The sequence below is a fragment of the Pongo pygmaeus genome, chromosome 15 (assembly GCF_028885625.2).
Source record: "Pongo pygmaeus isolate AG05252 chromosome 15, NHGRI_mPonPyg2-v2.0_pri, whole genome shotgun sequence".
In the NCBI taxonomy this organism is placed as follows: domain Eukaryota; kingdom Metazoa; phylum Chordata; class Mammalia; order Primates; family Hominidae; genus Pongo; species Pongo pygmaeus.
In genome coordinates, this window is record NC_072388.2 from 74,668,476 (window position 1) to 74,689,682 (window position 21,207).

Here is a 21,207-nt window from a genome sequence, read left to right on the forward strand (position 1 = left end):
AAGGATGAGAGATATTGGCAAAATGCCAAGGAATCAAATAAAGACAGATTGACTACTTTTGGAGTGGGAGTTTGGCTTAACCTCCATAGTAAGGTGTAGAGCTAGATATTACAGATGCTTCAGATGTTATGCAACTTTCGTCAAGTCAGCCTTTTGCAGGTTGCCCAGTAAAGTATATTATACTATACTTTAAAAGTTAGAAATCCCCAGAATGAGGCACTGAGTATAGCAGCCAGAGCAGTTTGGTTCATGGAGGAACACCTCAGCACTGAAGCCACCATGGCCGTCACTGCCGCAGGGAGGCCTCTTGCTTTTGGTCGATGTTGTTTTTGTTTTCTTGTGGGTTCCCGCCCATCTGGTGAGATTTTGGTATAACTTGTATTTATTTATTTATTTATTTATTTTGCCATATTTGCAAGCCTGCAAGCCTAAGAAATTTGTTTTAGAGCAGACAATAAAGACTTAAATAAGTACCAATGTGGCCAGAGTTGCTTCTCTTGCGTGTGAATGTGACTTGACTGTTGCAGCAGCAAAAAGTAATTTGAATGGTGGTGGGCACACTCATAAAAGAGCATACTGAAAATCTGAACCTCTAAAATCCACAGTCTTAATGAAGCGGTGTTCTTGACTTGTGCAAATTTTGAATTGCACAAGATCTTCTGGTGTAAAGAAAATTGCATGTTAGAGAATCAATAGATGGTGCTGCGTTTGCATTACAGAGGATGAATTTAACACCAGGATTTCATTTCTCATATTTTTGCCCAGGATTTTTCCCCCACCGCCCCCGTGGATTTTATGGGCTTTATGTGTTGCTCTTCATTGACATTTGGAAACTTTGCTATATTGGGACCCATTAGAGGGCGGCTGTTCTGTTAACCTACACACTTATCAATTGCTCTTTTCTTTCTCTGTTCTGTTAGTGATGCGCCTCTGGACCTAAAGATTAAAGCCAGTATGATTTCAGATATGTTCACTGTTGTAGGTGAGTAATAGTATTTTCTGAACTGGACTCACATAAAAATTAACCGGAGTGTCCATTTTGTCAGACTCCATAGGTTTTGCCAACTGGCAGTTCCTAAGCCATGCTGAATGGTTTGTACTAAAAAATTATATTTTCAGGGAAATGTTTATATGTTTCTACACCCCTTGGCTCCATCCTGTCCTGAGGCTGAACCACAACTAAGGCTGAGACCTGAGGCACAGGAATTAGGAGCTGAGGAAGAGAATTAGCAAAGATCTGGAGAAAGTATATTTTTCTCCAAGCTGGGAAAGTAAAACCCACTGAAGAAGCCTTGTTGCAAAGGAGACTGGCTATATTTCTGCTAGACAGTCTCTACTGGTCTCAACGTGATCCCTTCTGTAGTAGTTATAACCAAAGCAGCCCAAAGAAGAAATCTCATTTGAAGTAGATAAGCCAAAACTTTGAAGTGGAGATGGGCAGTCAGGTGGGTATTTTGTGGGCTTGTTGGTTTTTTTTTAGGTACTGTAAAAAGACATAATAAAATATATTTGAAATGAACTAGTACCTGATGTACCAGCAAATGCTGTAAAACTTAGCTACTCTATTCTCCCTGGATGGGAATCTGCTTCTTTTTAGGAAGTAAGTGAAATTAGCTGAAGTCCAGTTTCCAAAGCCATAGATAATCTACAAAGCCCATTTTGAAAGTTGCCAATAGACCACCTTCTGCAGTTCCAGAAGTAGATCATGTAACAGGACAAGACTGTTCACTTGCTTTTGTAAAAATAACTTTATTTTCCAGTCATCATCCAGGTAGCCACTTTAAAGTAACTTGTTTTTATTAACAACTGTGTGTTTTAAAATGGTAATTTGCAGTTACTCTTAGGTTCTTCAAAAATCTACATCTCTTTCTCACTCAGAATCACATTTCAGCTACCCAACCAGCAAGGTTAATTCATCTGGATATTTCCCTTTTCTTCTCTCTAGTTATGGTGGTTCAGAGTTCAGAGTGTGTGTGTGGGAGAGTTGTGCATTATCCTCCTGAGGATAGATCTCTGTGATATTTATGACAGTGAAACTGAGTTTGTATATCTAAAGAAAAGGTGCAGCCAGACCTGCTAATTTCTTAGAAAATGGCAGGTTTTAATGTTGCCCATTCCCCATTCAGGATTTGTGTGCCAAGATCCTGCCCAGCGGGCATCAACTCGGCCAATTTATCCCACCTTTGAGTCTTCCAGGCGAAACCCTTTCCAGAAACCTCAGGTAAGCCAGTTCCACAGCAGGGAGCCTGAAGGAGGCTTACTGGGAAGTGGCGGCTGATGTAACTGAGGGAGCAGAAGCACTGTGGGTATGAGGTCACTTAGACCAGGAGAATTTGGGGATCACTCTAGACAGGAGGCAGTAATATTCAGCTGTGGCTAATAGCTTATGCTTTCAACATTTTCCAACAAACTTACTCCCTGTTTTTTGTTTTGTCTTTTCTCTTGGTTTCTTTTTTTCATTGTCTTCCTTTTTTCTGTTTTTAAAAATCACGTTTTTTCCGCCTCAGATTGATATGCTCAGAAACAAGGCACGGAAAAGGAGCCTATTAATTCTTAGTCATTACTGCATTCTTTCTGATCTTCAGACTAGCTTTGTAAAGAAGATGCTTTCTTGAAGTAGTATCTTCTCTACAAGTAATTCTCCTCAAAGGACCCTCCATGATCATGAGTTATTGATTGAGGCTAAATGAGATAAAAGCCCAAAGAAACTTATACTTGTCTAAAATATCATTTGATCAAGCATTGCTTCGGTCTTTGTGTACTGTGCATTTTTGTTTCGGTTAAACCAATCAGCTGATCCTTCTATTTACTCATTCCATCATCTCATCAGTCCCTGCCTGTTTTGACCCTGCTAATTTTCCACTTTTGTTTCTTGGCCTTTAACATTTCTTCTTATTTAAAAAAAAAAATCCACTTTGCTCTTCTCTTCCCATCTGGTTTGATGGCTTTGCCTGCTCAGACATTTTGGAAGTCTTTTCTTATTAAATCCATCGTGACCTTTACTTTTCATTTTAACATTTATTTACTTGTTCTATATTACATTGTTTTGCATTCATTGATTTGTTGCTTTTAAATTGTTCTGTACTCTCCTGCCAGATTGTAGGCTCTTTGAAGGCATAAGCAGTTTTTTCTTCCTACTCCCCATTTTCTTTTTCCTTTTCTTCTCTCCTTTTATCCCTGCCCCAACTCCACTTTAACCCTTTACTCCTCACTTTTTTCCTCCCTTCTTCCACTCTCATTCCTCCTCTTGTTCCTTTTGCTTGCTAGTCTCATTTGGAGTAGTGCTATTTTCTGTTTGCCAAACCCGTATACTATTATTTATTCAGGTAATTTTTTATTAGAACAGTGTTTTCAAATTCAAATGCCTAGAGGACCTGCAGGCAGGTAATATAAATGAGTAAATAGAGGCAGGCATAAAACAGCTAAGAGTGATATGACTGAGGTAAACTGGAGAGTGCATACCTCATCTGAAAGGGGTGGCTGTTTTACTAATGTGCTCTAGTTAATTACTGTCATGCATAAGTGTGGGCCAGGTGTTACGAGATCTTCCTATTGTCAAGAGAAATCAGAAATCTTACTTTTAAATATTGGCAGTCACTTCATTAGAAACAATACTTTGCAGGCCAAGCATAACATGTCTTTGAGCTGGATTCAGTCTATGCCTATCTATGACCCCGTGCTGTAGAATTATTCCCTAATTAATGTTGGGATGTGGAACAGGGTGTACTGTATTTTAAAGGCTATTATCTTGGATTAGATATAAAATCAGTTACCAGAGTTGTACTTGATCAGTGCATCATCACAGATCAAAGGGTTTTCTTTAATTTTTAATAAGAAAAAGTAGAGGATTAACCTAGTTGTACTAGAAAAACTTAATTTAGGCAGTCACATTCCTTTGCAAATTGTTTCCTGCAGTATCTGTGGCAAGAACCACAGGATTATGTATAAAGGATCATGAACATTTCTGTGCAGCTTTAACACAGTTTCTGCCAAGTTTCACTTCTAGAGGTAGCTGTATTGCCAGTCTTAGATGAATTGGTTCCTTTTCTTAGTTTGCCTGTCAATTTTATTGGCAACTCTTTGCAAACTCTAGAAAATCTGTTCAATGCTTGTTTTGCCAACTGGTAGGTAATGGTATGATTTCATCCATAAGCAGCCTACAGGACACTTATATAAAGGCTAAAGGAACTGTAGATTGGTCGTGTGTACTGTGTGAAACCAGTTTGTCAGGTGGACTAGTTGACTTCAGGATCTTCAGTATCTGGCCCTTAGTAGGATTGTGCCCTCAGTGGTGAGAAGTTGAAGCTGGAATATATATGGCATAGGAGAAAGCAGTGTGAAAGATAATAAATGTTCTAACCTTCCAACCACAAAGTGTAGGGCTCTTGCTTTTGGTTTCTGCTTGGAGATTATTTTTTCCTTTTTTGTATCATAGATCTAGGAGATGGAAAATGTAGGCATATTAGGAGAAGATAAGGGTTTATTCCATTTTTCTGTCTTTTATAGCGTCCAGTATCTGCACAGTTTCAGTCGTCAAAGGCCAAGCAGGTAAGTTCTAGATCTTTTGGAGACTTCATTCAAAGTTTATTTTCATTCTCCAAATGGGAAGTTTTTTAGCTTTAGTTTTTCATGGTACATATTTTTATGTACCTATTTTTTTGCGCAGTTTAATAACAAAATGAATGAAAATAAATGCATAGAAGTCTTTTTGGTTATAGAATATAAGAGTAGAGGATGCAGGAACTTAGGGATCCTCTTTTCCTGATAGTGATTATACTGAGATGGAGACAGTTGAATTTAAATGAGGAACAGGGGCCTAAAGGCATATCTATCACTTTGACCAAAATAATCCAGGAAGGAAATTTTCCAGTTCACAAATGAACTTCCTTTTTTTTTCAGACATCTTATGAAACATACTGTTGTCTATAGCTTAATATTGGAAATGTTTTCACATTGGGTGTAGGGTTGTATTTGAGTTCCTTAGCAGGTGACATTTCAAATATGTAGTGATTTGCAGTTTATAAATCTTAGAAGCTCTGCCACAGTAGTGTCTCAGATGCTACCTTTGAAATACAAACATCTTTCTTTCTGAATGATCAGCATTTGCTTTCTTACTGTTTTTGTTAGCAGTATTTGAGATTAACCATTGCTTTCTTCTGCACAGATTTAAAAAATTCTTTTCGAAGTAATAGGCTAGCAATGGGGGTCCTGTGCCTGCTATTTGATGCTGTGGTATGAGGGATATAGATATTCTCATATATAAACGTGTTACTGCAACTGTTGTTTAGCAAAAAGCTCCAGTATATTTATTTTGGCGTTTGTACTCTCTGATGCAATTTCTGGTAAGCTTGAATGCTTGACGTGTAACTTTTCTTAGCTACTGTTTCTGATAAAGTGATTTATATGGTTTATGTGAATCCAAGAAATGAAAAATAAGTTACTGGATGCCTTGTCTAATATTTAGTAACTGATTAATGTGGCTCTGTAGTATGAGTTTTGGTGCTTAGTTGGTGGAATTCAAAACTCTATAATATGTAGTATTTTATATTTAGTAAATACCTAAGTATGCTAGTTGCTCCCATGGCAGAAAACAAAACAAAATAATGCTGTTGACTTCAAAGAGCTTATATTCTAAATATACCTGAAACTAATGTACTGAAAGGAGTACGTTAGGAAAGGGGTACTCTTTCATAGCCTGTGGCATTTGACTCTAAAGAAGTGTCTTTGATATGTAATTCTAATTTATTTTTACTTATTTATTTGAGACAGCGTGTCACTCCATCACCCAGGCTGGAGTGCAGTGATGCGATCACAGCTCACTACAGCCTGGACTTCCTGGGCTCAGGTGATCCTCCCACCTCAGCCTCCTGATTAGCTGGGACTACAGGTGCACACCACCACGCCTGGCTAATTTTTTGTATTTTTGGTAGAGATGAGGGTTTTGACTTGTTATCCAGGTTGGTCTGGAACTCCTGAGCTCAAGCAATCTGCCCACCTCGGCCCTCCCAAAGTGCTGGGATTGCAGGCATGAGCCACCATGCCCGGCTTTTGATATGTAATTCTAATCTTAATTTCTCATTATCAATTTTAATTCCATTACATCTAGTTGCATCGCTTGAATTACCGTAGGTTGTAATAGGCTTGTTGGAGAGCAAGACCTCTCTTTAGTAGTAATGTATCTGAATACTTGCTTACGCGACATAAAGCCTTTCTGGCGTTGTTCAGCCAGCTTTAAACATGTTGAATTCTTTGACTTTTATTGTACTTTGCAATGTTCTATTTTGTCATTGTCTTTCTGTTAACGAAGCATTCTTAACTTCACAGTATTTTCATTGGAGCTAAGTAAAAAAAAAAATTTCTTTGTTCTGACCAGTTAGACTGTGTCAAGCTTTCTTTTTCTGTTGCTGTCAGATTGTGAATTCTCTTAGTCCTTTGCCCATTTTCTGCCTTTTCCTTTTTAAACCATTATCTCTACACTTCTCCTTTCTCTTTAATGTCTATGGTTCAAATTTTCCACTCACCAGAAATTGTATGGCATGGTACTGTGGAAAGAATATGGACTTTTACAGTCTGATAGACCTGGATTCAAATTTGAGCTCTGCCAAAAACTAGCAATTAGACCTTTGGGCAAGTTCTCTTACCTCTCTGAGGCTCAATTCCCACATCTGTCATATGGGGATAATAATATATACATGAAGTTATGGTGAGGAAGAAATGATAAAATAGAGGTAAAATATTCAGGATAAGTGCTAGACATGTAGTTTACACTAAGAAGATTTACTCCCCTTCACACTTTGAGTCTTTTGATTTTCCCATTGTCTAGATCTCTTGTTATTTTGATATTCACCTGTTTGTAGTCATGTTTTTCACATTTGCCATCATCCACAAATGCTATTTTGTTTTTCCTTCCAGACATTAATGAAGATTCTAAATAATGCTTAGTTAATACCTATTCCAGAAATCACTTTCTAACTTGATTCACTGCTATTTATCTTACAGTTACACTGTTTTCGGTTTTTGTTGATGTGTTATATTCTGGCACTAACCCCCAACTGGAAATATAATTTAGAATAAAAATTTTGTGAAATTTTCTCAAATGCTTCTCTAAAATCCAAAGACATTTAATATATTGCTATAGTTCCCCTTTTAAAAATCTTGTCCTAAAAATCAAACTTTTAAAGCATGTTTTAAAATAAAGCATTCTCCGTACTATTCTTCATAAGCCCATTGTCCTCTAAATTATTAGGGATTTTTTCCTTTTAATATTTGTTCCATTATTTTACTAGGGATTCGAGTTAGGTTTACCAGGCAGTAACCACCAGGAGCATACTTCTTACATTTTTGAAGATTAGTACCTCATTTGATTTTTTTCTAATCTGGTACCTCCTCAGTTCTTCATGATTTTTCAAACATAATAATAAGTGGTTTGGGTAAGTTTTGTTTGTTTTTAAAGCCAATTTCCTTAATAACAAGATGCATGTCTCTCAGACCTGCTGGCTTACGTTTATTCCAAATTTCTAGATGCTGTTACACAAGCCTACTTACTTTCTCCCCTCCACCTGCCAATTTCAAAGGATACCCTGATTATCAGTATGTTTAAACCTTCTCTTAGAAGCCATTTCTTTTGTCCATTTCCACTCAGATTTATTGATAATGTGGTCTTTTCCATTTGTTTTCTTTCATTCCATAACATTCATTTTGCTTTTAAACTTGATTTTACCTTTTGTTTTTTAGATGGGAAAATGTATCACATATAAATTGAGCTATTTCTAGTTCCTTTGCTTTTAATGAAGAATTCCAAACTTTGTAAAACTGCGTTGGGAGATTTTTATTCTTTGCATGTGTTCTCTGTAAAGCAAATTTTATTTTTGCCCCTCAATTATGATATATTCTTAGGATATCTTGCCATTTTTCCCCATTCCACATTTTGTTAAGTTCTTCTCATCACTGGTACTTGCCAGCTTTTTTTAGCCTGAGAGTCATTTTCTGATTCAACATCTGTTTCTTACTGCTTTGATTGAGTAGAGACTGGTGGTTCCTTGTCTCATTAATTTCACATTTTCAGCCAGTTGTTCCTTAGCAGTGATGGTTAGATAAGTAAGGTTTCTTTTCTGGGAAGATTTCTGAATCATAAGTTGTACTATTGATAAATTTATCTTTGGTGCATGTTGCATGGCAGAAGTCTTAACTCAACAGTAATTTGACAGTTTATAATTTATCTGAGCACTGGATATCTAAATCATGTATCTTTTAGCCAGAGGCAATGGTTCTCCTCTCTAAGTTCAGAGGACCCTTATTTGCTTAGTACATTCAGTCAACTCATGGGAATATGTGGATTTATTATATCTACCACCCACAGAATGTAGTTGATGTGCCCAAAGGCAAAACTACAGAATGACTTGCATTTGGACTGTTTTGCCCTTGTTTTTGATAGTCTTGGTGGCCTTTCAAATCAGTCTGATTCCTTTTTTTTTTTTTTTAACCTTTGCTTTGTTTTTAATCTCCAAGTGTGTCTCCTTGACACTCATAAGCATTTATTTTCTTTTTTTCTGTCCATCTTATCCTTTCTTCCTTTCTTTCTCTACCTTTTCTTTCACCTGTGTCTATAACTCAGGTCACAGAATTATAGACCTTTCTCAGAGCTCTTAAATACCCTGACTAGAAGCACAGACCTGAATTCCTACATGCCTCTACCCGACCCCAGACGTTCACAAATAACGTACACAGTAGCTAGACCTAGAATTGTAGGCTGTAACAAAGGAGTGGTTGTGAATCTATATGGGAGACAACTCTTTGAAAGTGATTGGCAGAGAAGTTTTAAGAGTTTTGGGGTGCTAATTCATTGATTACAGAAACCACATTAGGTTAGTAGGAGAAGGTTGCCACATCATTATCTCAATTTCTAGAAGCCAGGAATATTAAAAAACCATTAAAAACAATACCCAGGAATTGGAAGTTCTCATTAGATGTCATTCAATAGTGATTTGACCCTTGTTCTTTTAAATACAGCCATGCATTCCTTAATCTGTTTAATAGTTAATAACTTTTTCTTTAAGTACTTTTAATTAACTTTTGATACAGCTTTTAGTGTATCAACCTTCTAAGTAACATTCTTTCTGTTCTTAAATGCTTAATAAAAATACCTATTTTTATTATATCATTTAAATGAATGCTTGTTTCTTACTCTCTCTTTACGTAATTTGAGATTTGAGGCCCTTAAATAGTGTCATGTAAGAAAGCTACTTAACTTTAGAGGACTAACTGCCAGTGGCTTTATTGTTTTGTTTTGTTTTTGAGACAGAGTTTTGCTCTTGTCACCCAGGCTGGAGTGCAATGGGGCAATCTTGGCTCAGTGCAACTTCCGCTTCCAGGGTCCAAGCGATTCTCTTGCCTCAGCCTCTCACGTAGCTGAGACCATGGGCATGTGCCACCATGCCCAGCTAATTTTGTATTTTGAGTAGAGACGAGGTTTCACCATGTTGGCCATGGTTGATCTCGAATTCCTGACCTCAGGTGATCCACCTGCCTTGGCCTCCCAAAGTGCTGGGATTACAGGTGTGAGCCACCACACCAGGCTTTGCCAGTGGCTTTATGATCAGAGACATGCTGTGATGTGTGAACTAGGTAAGTATTTTTTGGCAAACAATAAGTAGTGTGTGATCACGAGAAAAGTCATCAAACTATCCATTTAATATTTTTGGCTTTTTCCAAATTATACATTAAATAAGCGTTCACACTTTTTAAAGATTTATAAACAATGGTTGTATTATTTATATTTGTTTCCCTCCTAAATCTTTCAACTTTCCCCTATAAACCCTCTCATTTTAACATCTACTATTTAATGTATTCCCAGAGATTGAGGAAGTAAAAATATTTCCCAAAATCCTTCTGCAAAGTTTACTTCTAGCCATGATTGATGTCAGCACTTTCATGTATTTGTTTGTTCAACCAATATTTCTTGGTTGACTTCATGCCAAGTACAGTGTATTGTTCTGGATGTTGAAGATACCACAGTAAAAGCCCCTGCACTTCACATGTTGCTTACATCTGTTGATTTCATGGTTTTCTTGATACAGATATCCATCACAGAGTTGCCCATCAGAAAATTTAGCTTTTATAACTCCCGTGCTAGCTTTGGAGATTGGTTAGTTGGTGTCTCTTGTGTCCAAAGATAAAACCATCCATGGTTGGTTATTTGTGTACATGAATATATTAGTCTGTTCAGGCTGCCATAACAAAATGCCATAGGCTGGCTGGCATCTCTTCTTTTTTTTTTTTTTCTTTTTTGAGATGGAGTCTTGCTCTGTTGCCCAGGCTGGGGTGCAGTGGCATGATCTCAGCTCACTGCATGCTCTGCTTCCTGGGTTCATGCCATTCTCCTGCCTCAGCCTCCTGAGTAGCTGGGACTTCAGGTGCCCGCCACCACGCCCAGCTAATTTTTTGTATTTTTAGTAGAGACAGGGTTTCACCATGTTAGCCAGGATGCTCTCAATCTCCTGACCTTGTGATCTGCCCACCTTGGCCTCCCAAAGTGCTGGGATTATAGGCATGAGCCACCGCGCCCAGCCACCATCTCTTCTTATAAGGACGCTAATCTCATTACACCAGGGCCCCACTCTCATGACTTCATCTGACTTTAATTACCTTCCAAAAGCCCTGTCTCCAAATGCTGTCACATTGGAGGTTAGGACTTCAACATGAGAATTTTTGAGAGAAACCAACATTTAGTCTATAACAACGAGTGTTGCTAAAAAGGCCAAAAGTTAGTTACCAAAATGCCTTTGAATAGATATTCTACAAATAGAGAAAGACAAATAATACCTCGTGACAATGGGGCTGCTGCTCTCTGGTTGAAGTTACTTCTAAGAATCAAGGGGACAATTTGCACACGTGGGCAAATTCTTTCTTACGTTTTGTACTTGGCAGATTTGTCTTATTTTTGTCTGTCACTTCATCTATTTCAATAATAGTGTATTATGCTTTTATACTGACTTCCTTTTTTACCTTTCTATTTCTCCACTCGCATAAAATCAAAATCACTTAAAACTTATGTTTTCAGATGATCTCCCTCATCATCATGTAGAAGCTGAAATAGCCGAGATCCTCTTCTGGGATCAGTGATGAACAGGGCCCATTTGGCTGCCTTCTTGGAGTACCAGGGTAGTCATGCTTGTTCCAGGCCTCTTGAAGTCCAGCAACCACAGTGATAGCCTTTTGGCCACAGCTCTTTTCTGTGTTACTGATGACTCTCATCTCAGTATTTCCCCCTCAAATTGTAAAACATTTTACAGCCCAACTTTTTCATTTGTGATATAATAGATTGTTCCTTGGTTTTGTGTCTTATGTCTCAGTTCTCTTAATTCTTCATCTCCTGTGCTAAAAAGAATATACTCACTGAAATAAATACACATTTATTTTTCTATTGAGGGCATCTTCAGATTTTTCCATATCCTTGAAATATTGGATGTGCTCTAAAACCAAGGTTTGGGTTAAATACTAGCTTAGAAAGTCACATGGACCTCATTCTTTCTTTCTTCTCTTTTCTCTCTCAACCCATAGTGTTCTTTTACTATTCTGTTTTATCCTCTTGCCTTTGAGTTTATTAGCTTTCATCTGTTTTCCAGGGTTCCAGGCTGAGATTAATTACAGAAAGTGGGCTATGAATTTGAGTTTATATATCTTAGGAAAGATAATGATGTTGAGGGAATGAACAGAGGGTAATGAGGAATAATGAAAACTTAAAAAATTTTTTTTACTATTTTCATTTTCTTCTCCTTAGCGTTGCCGTCCACTCTCTGCCAGTGATGCGGAAATGAAAAACCTCGTGGGCTCAGCCCGGGAGAAAGGGCCAGGGAAGTTGGGTGGTTCTGTGCTTGGTCTGTCAATGGAGGAGGTAAAGATAAGTTCATTTTAGGCTTTTGTGAGTTAACACAGGATTTAGTGAAAATTAGTGAGTGATAATATTCATGACAAACTCATGTCTTATATTGAAAAGAGAAAGATTCAAGATGGGAGAAATGTTTTCTCAGGGAAGAACATTTTAAATGGAATTAATTTCTCCCTTCATGCTGCTTTCATATTCTTGGGTCATAACTATCTTCCTTTGTCCTATAGCCACATGGACTCCAGTTTTCAAAATAGGTACTAATTTTATCTTATTTTTCATCTAGATCAAAGTTTTACGTAGGGTGAAGGAGGAGAATGATCGGAGAGGTGGATTTATTCGCATATTTCCTACATCTGAGACATGGGAAATATATGGGTGAGGTGACTACCTTTTTTTTTTTTATTCTTTACCTGAGGTCCATAGAATTAGATTAATTGTGATACACTGTCATCGCTGCTCCCCCCAAGGATGCTTTTCTTATTTTGTTTGTTTATTTATAATATGATAAATATTATCCAACCCAAGAACTAGATTATTGACAGTAATTTAATATACCTGTGTATTATTTCTCCCTTTTAATCCTCTGCCTCCCTCCTAACTAGCTTCTTATCCCAGGGTTAGACACTGTCCTAAACTTTGTGTTTATCATTACCTTGATTTGAAAAAAAAAATTGTTTTATCTATATGTGTGTCTAAGCAATATATTGTTTTATTGAGATCTAGTTTACATGCAGTAAAATGCATCTATTTTAAATGTACAGTTTGAAGATGATTTTTGGCAACAGTAGGCACCAGTTTAACCACTCCTACTGCCACAATGAAGATATAAAATATTTCCATCACCCTCATAGCCCTCTTTATCTCCTTTTATATTCATTCCTCCACATGACCCCGGGCTTCAGACATTATGACCTGCCTTCTGTCATTACAGTTTTTCTACAGTTCCACATAAATGGAATCATACAGTATGTACTCTTTTGTATCTGGACTCTTTTGTTCAGCGTAGTGTTTTTCATATTCATATGTGTTGGTTTATGAAGAATAGTTCATTATTATTATTATTATTTACTATGTCACTGTTTGAATATACCAGAATTTGTTGAATATACCAGAATATACCACTCATCTTTTGTAGAACATTTGGGTTGTGTTCCGTTATGGTCTGTTTTGAAGAAAGCCACTGTGACCATTCATGTACAATTCCCAGCGCCTTTAAAATGTCTTTTTGTCATTTTCAGGCTTGCGTCTTTCTGATGAGAAGCATACAGCAATTATTGTCTTTGTTCTTCTATGCATAATGTCTTTTTTTCTCAGCTTGCTTTTAGGATTATCTCTTTATAACTGATTTCCTCTTTTCTTTCTTTCTTTCTTTTTTTTTTTTTTTTTGGAGACAGAGTCTTACTTTGTTGCCCAGACTGGAATGCAGTGGCACAATCTTGGCTTACTGCAACCTCGGCTTACTGGGCTCCACTTCAAGCTATCCTGCCACCTCAGCCTGCCAGGTAGCTAGGACTACAGGTACATGCCAACGTGCATGACTCATTTTTGTATTTTTATGTAGAGATGGGGTCTCCCCATGTTGCCCAAGCTGGTCTTGAACTCCTGGGCTCAAGTGATCCATCTGCCTCGGCCTCCCAAAATGCTGAGATTATAGGCGTGAGACACCGTGCTTGGCCACAGCTGATTTTCAGCAGTTTGATTATGATGTGCCTTGGTGTCATTTTCTTCATGTTTTTTGTGCTCGGGATTCATTGAGCTTCTTCATCTATGGGCTTATAGTTTTATTCAAATTTGGAAAACTTTTGGCCTTTATTTGTTCAAATATTTTTTTCTAATTTTCTCCTTTCCTGTCTTCTTTTGGGACTCTGGTTACATGTTAACTTAGTTTATGTTTTACCACAAATCTGGCTGTGTTCATGTTTTTTCAGACTTTTTTTTCTTGCTTTCCTTAATTTGGGATGGTTTTGTATTTCTGTGTGTCTCTAAGGTCATTCATCATTTTGTCTGCAGTGCCTAATCCTCTATTAATTCTACCCAGTGAAATTTTCATTTCAGATATTTTATTTTTCATCAGTTTTTGTGTCTCCTTTTTTTCATTATGTTCATGATTTCCTTTACATTTTTGTTTACATGTTATAATATTTATAATAAATGTTTTAAAATATCTTTTTCTGTTATCAGTCATTTTGGGGTCTGTTTCTATTGACTGGTTTTCCTCATGTTTATGGGTCACATTTTTGTTTCTTCACATGTACAGTAATTTTTTTAATTGAATGCTAGACATTGCAGATGTTTATTGTTGAGTGTTTGGATTTTATTGCCTTCTTTAAACCCTTTTGAATTTTTTTTTCTTTTGGTCAGGCACTTAAGTTACTTGTAGATCAGCTTATCTTTTTCAGGCCTATTTTTAAGCATTGTTATGGTTTGTTTATAGTAGCTTTTTGTCTAGATCCAGGTTAGCTCCTCCACTAAAGAGTCTTTTGAGGTGTCTGTTAAATTACCCCCACGTTCAATGAGATCTTTTCATTCTGTCTGGTGGGAACTCAATTTGCAACCTCATGTGAGCTCTGGGAATTATTCAGCTTACACCTTACCTTCTCCTTAATTTGTTCTTTATCCTGATAGTTGCACTTTGCTCAGCCTTGTGGACTTTCACCCTATACCTAAGCAGATTTGTATTCACCCAAACATTCAACGGGTCCCTCATGATGATTTTTGGATATCTTCTTCTGCACAACTTCTTCTCCAGGACATTGCTCTGAAAATTCTAGCCACTCCCTAGAAATTAGATTTCTGTTATCTCTTTTCAGAGACAGTTGGGCTTTATTTGCATTTCCTCTCTTTCTGCGTAGTCTGGAAATTGCCTTTAGGCAGAAATGTAGGGCAATTGTACTTCGTGTATTTCCCTCTGTCAGAGATCACAGTCCTGTGCTGCCAGTTGTTTAATGTCTGAAAACAGTTATTTCAAATAACTTGTAAACTTTTCTAGCTGTTTATGGTAGGAGAGCGTGTCCTGTAACAGTTATCCTCTCATGTGTAGAAGCAGAATTCTATTGTTTTGTTTGAATCACTTTTAAACTTTTTCTTAAAAAAAAAAAAAGGCATGTTCTATGTATTCTTGCTTTTTTCATTCAGCATTTTGTAATTCAGGTTCATGTTACATATAGTTACAGTTCACTTTTTTCAATGCTTTTATATTTACTGTGTGTTTATATTGCTGTTAATTTTTCTGTTCTCCAGTTGTTGAGTATTTGACTTCTTTCTGGTCTTTTGCTGTTAAGGACAGCTGTGGTGCAAATATTCTTGTATGTGTCTGCTGGGCATGTATCTAGGAGTGGAATTACTGGGCCTTAAAATATGTGAGCCAGTAAATGGCTTGGCGCCACTCATTTCAGATCCATTGCTGAAGTTTTTGTATAGGCTTAGTGCCTTAAAACATGTGAATGTTAAGCTTTAAAAGGTAATGCTTTAGGAAAAAAGATAAAGCTAAATTGTTTTCCAAAGTGACTATGTAAACTATCAGCAGTGCATAAGAGAGTCTGTTGATCTGTATCTTCTCCAATTGCAGTACTGTCAGACTTCTTAATTTTTGTCAGTCTAGTGGGAGTAAAATATCTTATTTTGGTCTTGATTTGCATTTCTATGATTTCTAGTAAGGTTGACACTCTTTGTACTTGTTTATAGGCAACACACTTTCTTCCTGTGGTGACTGCATTTTGACCTAGTTGGGATGTTCGTGGTTCTAAGTATAGAGGTAGAACTTAGAGGAATAAAAGAAAAAGCCATTTTTTAAAATTTGCTTGCTTGTTTTGAAAACCTAGCTGTTCATAGAGAAATTGTCCTTTTATCTTTTAAAATATGCTATTCATGTAGTTATACCTTATGAAGACCTAGGAGTTCAACAGAAAAATATTACATGGGTTTTTTTGAAAATTATATATAATATGTATATCTTTTGAAATGTTTTTTAAAGAATTTGAATTTTTGCATTTCTTAGAAAGCATATCTTTTAAATTAATGAAAGGGGACCCTTTACTTTTGAGTATTTCAAGATATAAGACCTTACTTTGAGTATCTTTTTCTATGGAATCAATTACAAATAATCTTGAAGTCTCTTAAGGAAGTCCAACAATGATACCTTTCTTTACTAGGTTGGTTTTGAACTAGTTGAGAAATAAAACAAGGACTAAAATAGATAGAAACCAAAATACTGTATTTTTTACTGATAAAGTCTAGGTTGGGGGAATTGATTATAACTGTCTACAAGCAAATGCACTTCCTGTTGAGCTTCAGAATTGGACAGACTTATTCCTATTGTAAGCAAGGCTGGTCTGAGCCATGTATGGGGAGTGCTGACCCTATAGGAGCAGTAGAGGATATGTATTTCCTAAGTGGGGATTAGCTCCCAGGAGAAAAAAGAGAGGTGCTCAGTGCATCATTTTCTGTTTATTTTTCCTAAATTACCAATCACGTTGGTAAGTTACTCTAACTCTTTTGGTGCATTCTGAGAAAAGAGGCACAATTGATATTAATTGAACTGCCTTTACATAGAATGTGGGAGGTATGTTTATCTACTAACAAATATGCTATTTTATTTGTACATATATATTATCAACAAATGTCTACACTATGCTTGGTTCTTTGGTGTATAAAATAAATATTAGGTGGGATCCCTGTCAGTTGAGAGTTAACAGTATGTTTATGGAAAATTACTTACACATATAATAAGAATAGCTTTATTACTTTATTCCTAATAATATGCTTAATCTTAAGAATAGCTCATATTTGTATAGCTTTTTGTAATTTTAATGTACTTTGTATACTTCATTGTCTCACTCACATTTTAATGACAGGGACGCTAAGGCTCAGTAAAACTATGTGACTTGTCCATAATTACAAAGTGAGACTTGGGTCAGATATTCTGATCTAGATCCTACTTTTTTCCTGCTGCATCATACAGCTTTCCTAGAACAAAAAGTTTGCTCTGTAGGCACAGTTTATGAAAGGTCCTTAGGCATACAGTAAAGACATGGTAGGGCATATCAGGGAAGGCTTTGTACAGCAGGGTGGACTTGACCTGCTTTTTGAAGGGTGTAGTATAGTAGAAAACTGCTTATCAGCAGAGGATTATTAGCAGAGGATACCTTCCAAGAGCCCCTGTGGATGACTGAAACTGTGGACAGTACCAAACAGTTGACCCTTAAGCAACGTGGATTTGAAGTAAAATTATACATGGATTTTCTTCTACCTCTGCCACCCCGAGACAGCAACGAGATCTTCTTCCTCCTCCTTGTGGTTTTCTTAATACATTTTATTTTCTCTAGCTTACTTTATTGCAAGAATACAGTATGTAATACATATAACATGCAAAATATGTGTTAATCCACTTTTTGTGTTATTGATAAGGCTTCTGGTAAACAGTAGGCTATTAGTGATTAACTTTTTGGGGAAGCAAAAGTTATATGTGGATTTTTGACTCTCTGGCAGGGCCAGTGCCCCTAAACCCCACATTGTTCAAGGGTCAACTAGATATACTATGTTTTTTACTATATATGTACCCATGATAAAGTTAAATTTATTAATTAGGCACAGTAAGATATTAATAGTAACTAATAATAAAATAGAGCAGTTAAAACAATATTCTGTAATACAAGTTATGTGAATGTGGCCTCTCAAATATCTTATTGTTCTGTACTTACCCTTTCTTTTGTGATGATGTGAGATGGTACAGTGAGATGAGATGAAGTGAGGTGAACGCCATAGGCGTTGTGACGTGGTGTTAGGCTACTGTTGACCTTCTGTATTCCTGAATGTGTGTAACCATCCCTTATTTGCAGTAAATGGCTTGGTGTCACTCATTTCAGATCCCTTGCTGAAGTCTTTGTATGGGCTCAGTGCTTTCTGGTGTGACACACTGCTGTCGCTTGCTCATGTCTTCCACCCCAAAATGTAATGTCTTTTCCACCTGAGCACTTACCATGCACTGTGGCCATCACTTTTGCAATCTGAGGTGTGACAGCAAAACTAGCATGAATTTCTTTCTTCTTCTTCACGTTGTCATGGATAGAAAATTTGTTTTTATTTTAACAGCTCCAGCATATGATTTCTTTTTCCTGAAGTCAAGAACTTTTACCGTTTCACCGAAAGGAAGCACTTTACAGTTCTCTTTGGCATATGCAGATTGCCAGCCTCACTACTCTTGTCTTTTGGGGCCATTATTAAGTAAAATAAGGATTCTTTGAACACAAGCACTGCTAAGTGATTCATGGGCCTGGAGTGTCTACAGTGCAGAGACACTGGACAAAGGGATGATCCACATTCCTGGTGGGAAAGAGCAGAATGCATGAGATTTCATCATGCTCCTCAGGACAGTGCATAATTTAAAATTTATGAATTATCTCTGGAATTTTCCATGTAATATTTTCAGTCTTTCGTTTACTGTGGGTAACTGAAATATGAGGGAGGACTACTGTATAGATGTAGAGGAGATATGGGGAGAAGATAACCAGTCAGAGGCAAAAGATCAGTGGGAGGTGTGAGAGTGTTACTGGATCGGGAGGGGTCCCGATCCAGACCCCAGGAGAGGTTCTTGGATCTTATACAAGAAAGAATTCCGGTGAGTCCATAAGGTAAAGTGAAAGCAAGTTTATTAACAAAGTAAAGGAATAAAAGAATGTCTGCTCCATAGGCAGAGCAGCCCCGAGGGCCGCTGGTTGCCCCTTTTTATGGTTATTTCTTGATTGTATGCGAAACAAGGGGTGGATTATTCATGCCTCTCCTTTTTAGACCATATAGGGTAACTTCTTGACATTGCCATGGCATTTGTAAACTGTCGTGGTGCTGGTGGGAGTGTAGCAGTGAGGACAACCATTGTTCCTCTTGCTGCCATCTTGTTTTTGGTGGGTTTTAGCCAGCTTCTGTACTGCGACCTGTTTTATCAGCAAGGTCTTTATGACCTGTATCTTGTACAGACCTCCTGTCTCATCCTGTGACTTAGAATTCCTAACCATCTGGGAATGCAGCCCAGTAGGCCTCAGCCTTATTTTACCCAGCCCCTGTTCAAGATGAAGTTGCTCTGGTTCAAATGCCTCTGACAAGAGGATTCTAAGGAGACTTGGCTGACCGTACTGCAGGATCCGTATATTGGGCAACTGTGTGGAGAAAGTGTGAATGAATTGATGTTACAGATGATCCAACTTTTGAAAGTTTGGAAGAGAAAGTATTTGCCTTTAGCAGTAGACATCGAGGAGCCACTGAAAGCTCTTAATTTGGGGAATAACATGATTGAAACAGTCTCTTATCTGCATTTTCAGGCCCTTTATGCGTCTCCTATTCCCAGTTTCATTTGACCTGTATATAAATTTTTGTTAATTTTTCTTTTATCTTTCAGTCTTATTTTCTGAATTTAGTATATTACCTATTATTAATCCAAGAAATGCTGGTTTTTCTTTCTGTTTTCTAAATTAAATCCTCTTTTTCCGTATTCTTTTTATTCTATTTGTTTCTATTCTAGTATCTTACAATTTAAATTTGAGCAACTGTCTTTTCCTATGCCACTTTACAAACAGTATATTTCTTTAAAAACAGTATATAAGTACCCCTGTTACTTCTGTGCTTGATTCATGGTTGTATTTCTACATTTTCCTCTTGAACTAGCTTAAGAAATAACCAGTTTCTTTCTTTGCCTTTCAGGTCCTACCTCGAGCACAAGACCTCAATGAACTATATGCTGGCAACACGCCTCTTCCAGGACAGGTAGAGATTTGCTAAACTTTAAATTTAGGACTAGATCACAAGATTAAAAGAAAGTACATGTCAAAGAAGGAAAGAGACCTTATAAAAGTCTTTATGTAAAATCTCTGCTAGAAAAAAAAGTCCTATAGAAAGCATGCTATCATGACTCATTTTTCCAGAATTTATCATGAACTGTCAGCACTTTATAACATTTCCAAAAGACAAAAATTTAACTATAAAGATCTTTGAGCAATTTTAACAGATGCCTTAAACTTTATTCTTCTTTAAGGAAGGCCTTTACTCAGTGCCATTATACTTTAGATGCAGTTTTAATAGACACGATTATCTGTTTTCCTAGACCAGAAGATACTAGAATTATCAGATTGGAAAAAGTGGAGGGGAGGTAATTTGTAAAATAAATACACTGAAACTTTTATAAGAAATGACAACTGATAATCTCAATACAAGGGAAAATAGAAGGAAATGATGGAAAACAGACATTGGAGTTTAAATAGCACAGCAATCAGGGCTGCTTAGTCCCACATACTTTTGTAGCCCCTGAAACATAACTGCATTGCAGTACAGTTCATTAATTGATTATCAAAATAAGGCACCCTAGTTATTTAGAGAAACCTACATTATTTTGAGGATGTATGTACTTTTTTGAAGGATTCTTAAAATGGATACCCATGTTTTAACCATCTGCAATTTCATGATCTAGTATCAGGAAATACATGGGATTTCCGATTTGTCTCTGTAAATTTGTGGTAATTACGATTGATTAAGTAATCACATTGTGTAGATTCTAAAGAAAGAGATCTTTGGATTTACCTAGAAGACAGAATCTCATTTCTTTATATATATAAAACCTGTGGGTTTTTCCTCACCTCTATGAAAACTTTTACAAGGTTTCTTTTATCTTTAGAGTTTAGATACTTTACCAGGATGTGTTCTGATACGTCATTTTTCATTATTTTGGTTATGCAGTGAGTGTGGCCTTTCAGTCTTTCAGCTGTGGGAATCATTTCCCTTATCCTTTCTTTTCTCTCCTTGTGGAATTCCTGTTAGATAAATTTTGGCTATAACCTCCATATTTCTTTACTGTTTTTAAACTTTTGGTTTTGCCTCTCAGCTTTAAATTCTTGGAGATTTCTTGGATTTTGTCTTCCAAAACTAAATTGATCTTCAACCATATCTATATTGTTATTTATTTCCCACACAGGATAGGGGTGTTTAATTTAGTTTTTTATTTTGGCAAGTGTGTTTTTAATATACAAGAACTATTTTTGCTTTTTGATTAGTTTTAGTATTTCATGGATGTAATGTCTTTTCAGATCTCTATTTTAGATTGTTTAATGTTCCTTTCTGTTTTTTGCATTATTTTAATTCTTCTGGATTAGTTGTATTTATTCATCTTATTCTTTCTAGTTTTAACTTTTATATAGCTGCAAATGTATGGTGATCTTTGTCCAGTCATATATTTAGAAGTAATGAACTGTTTGCTTAAGACAGGTAGTTTGCTTCACAGGTTATATAGGTCTGTTTCTGAACTGACATGGATACTGCGCTTGAGGCTGGATCTTTCT

General features: G+C 36.7%; 1 protein-coding gene across 50 annotated transcripts in view; it reads left to right on the plus strand.

Moving 5' to 3' along the window:
- The window catches only part of TTLL5 (tubulin tyrosine ligase like 5), a 295,613-nt gene that overhangs the window by 72,742 nt on the left and 201,664 nt on the right, over positions 1 to 21,207 (plus strand). For 25 of the 50 annotated variants that reach the window (XR_010123769.1, XM_054448025.2, XM_054448030.2 and 22 more), the window contains 6 exons: positions 921 to 982; positions 2,127 to 2,221; positions 4,507 to 4,548; positions 11,780 to 11,893; positions 12,171 to 12,262; positions 19,580 to 19,642. Coding sequence is in view for 49 of the 50 variants with exons in the window: in XM_054448025.2 (XP_054304000.2) it covers positions 921 to 982; positions 2,127 to 2,221; positions 4,507 to 4,548; positions 11,780 to 11,893; positions 12,171 to 12,262; positions 19,580 to 19,642 (468 nt within the window). In the remaining variant the exon portion in view is untranslated. The remainder of the gene's footprint in view (positions 1 to 920; positions 983 to 2,126; positions 2,222 to 4,506; positions 4,549 to 11,779; positions 11,894 to 12,170; positions 12,263 to 19,579; positions 19,643 to 21,207) is intronic. The other 25 variants (XM_063651918.1, XM_054448044.2, XM_063651922.1 and 22 more) reach the window with 1 other exon arrangement.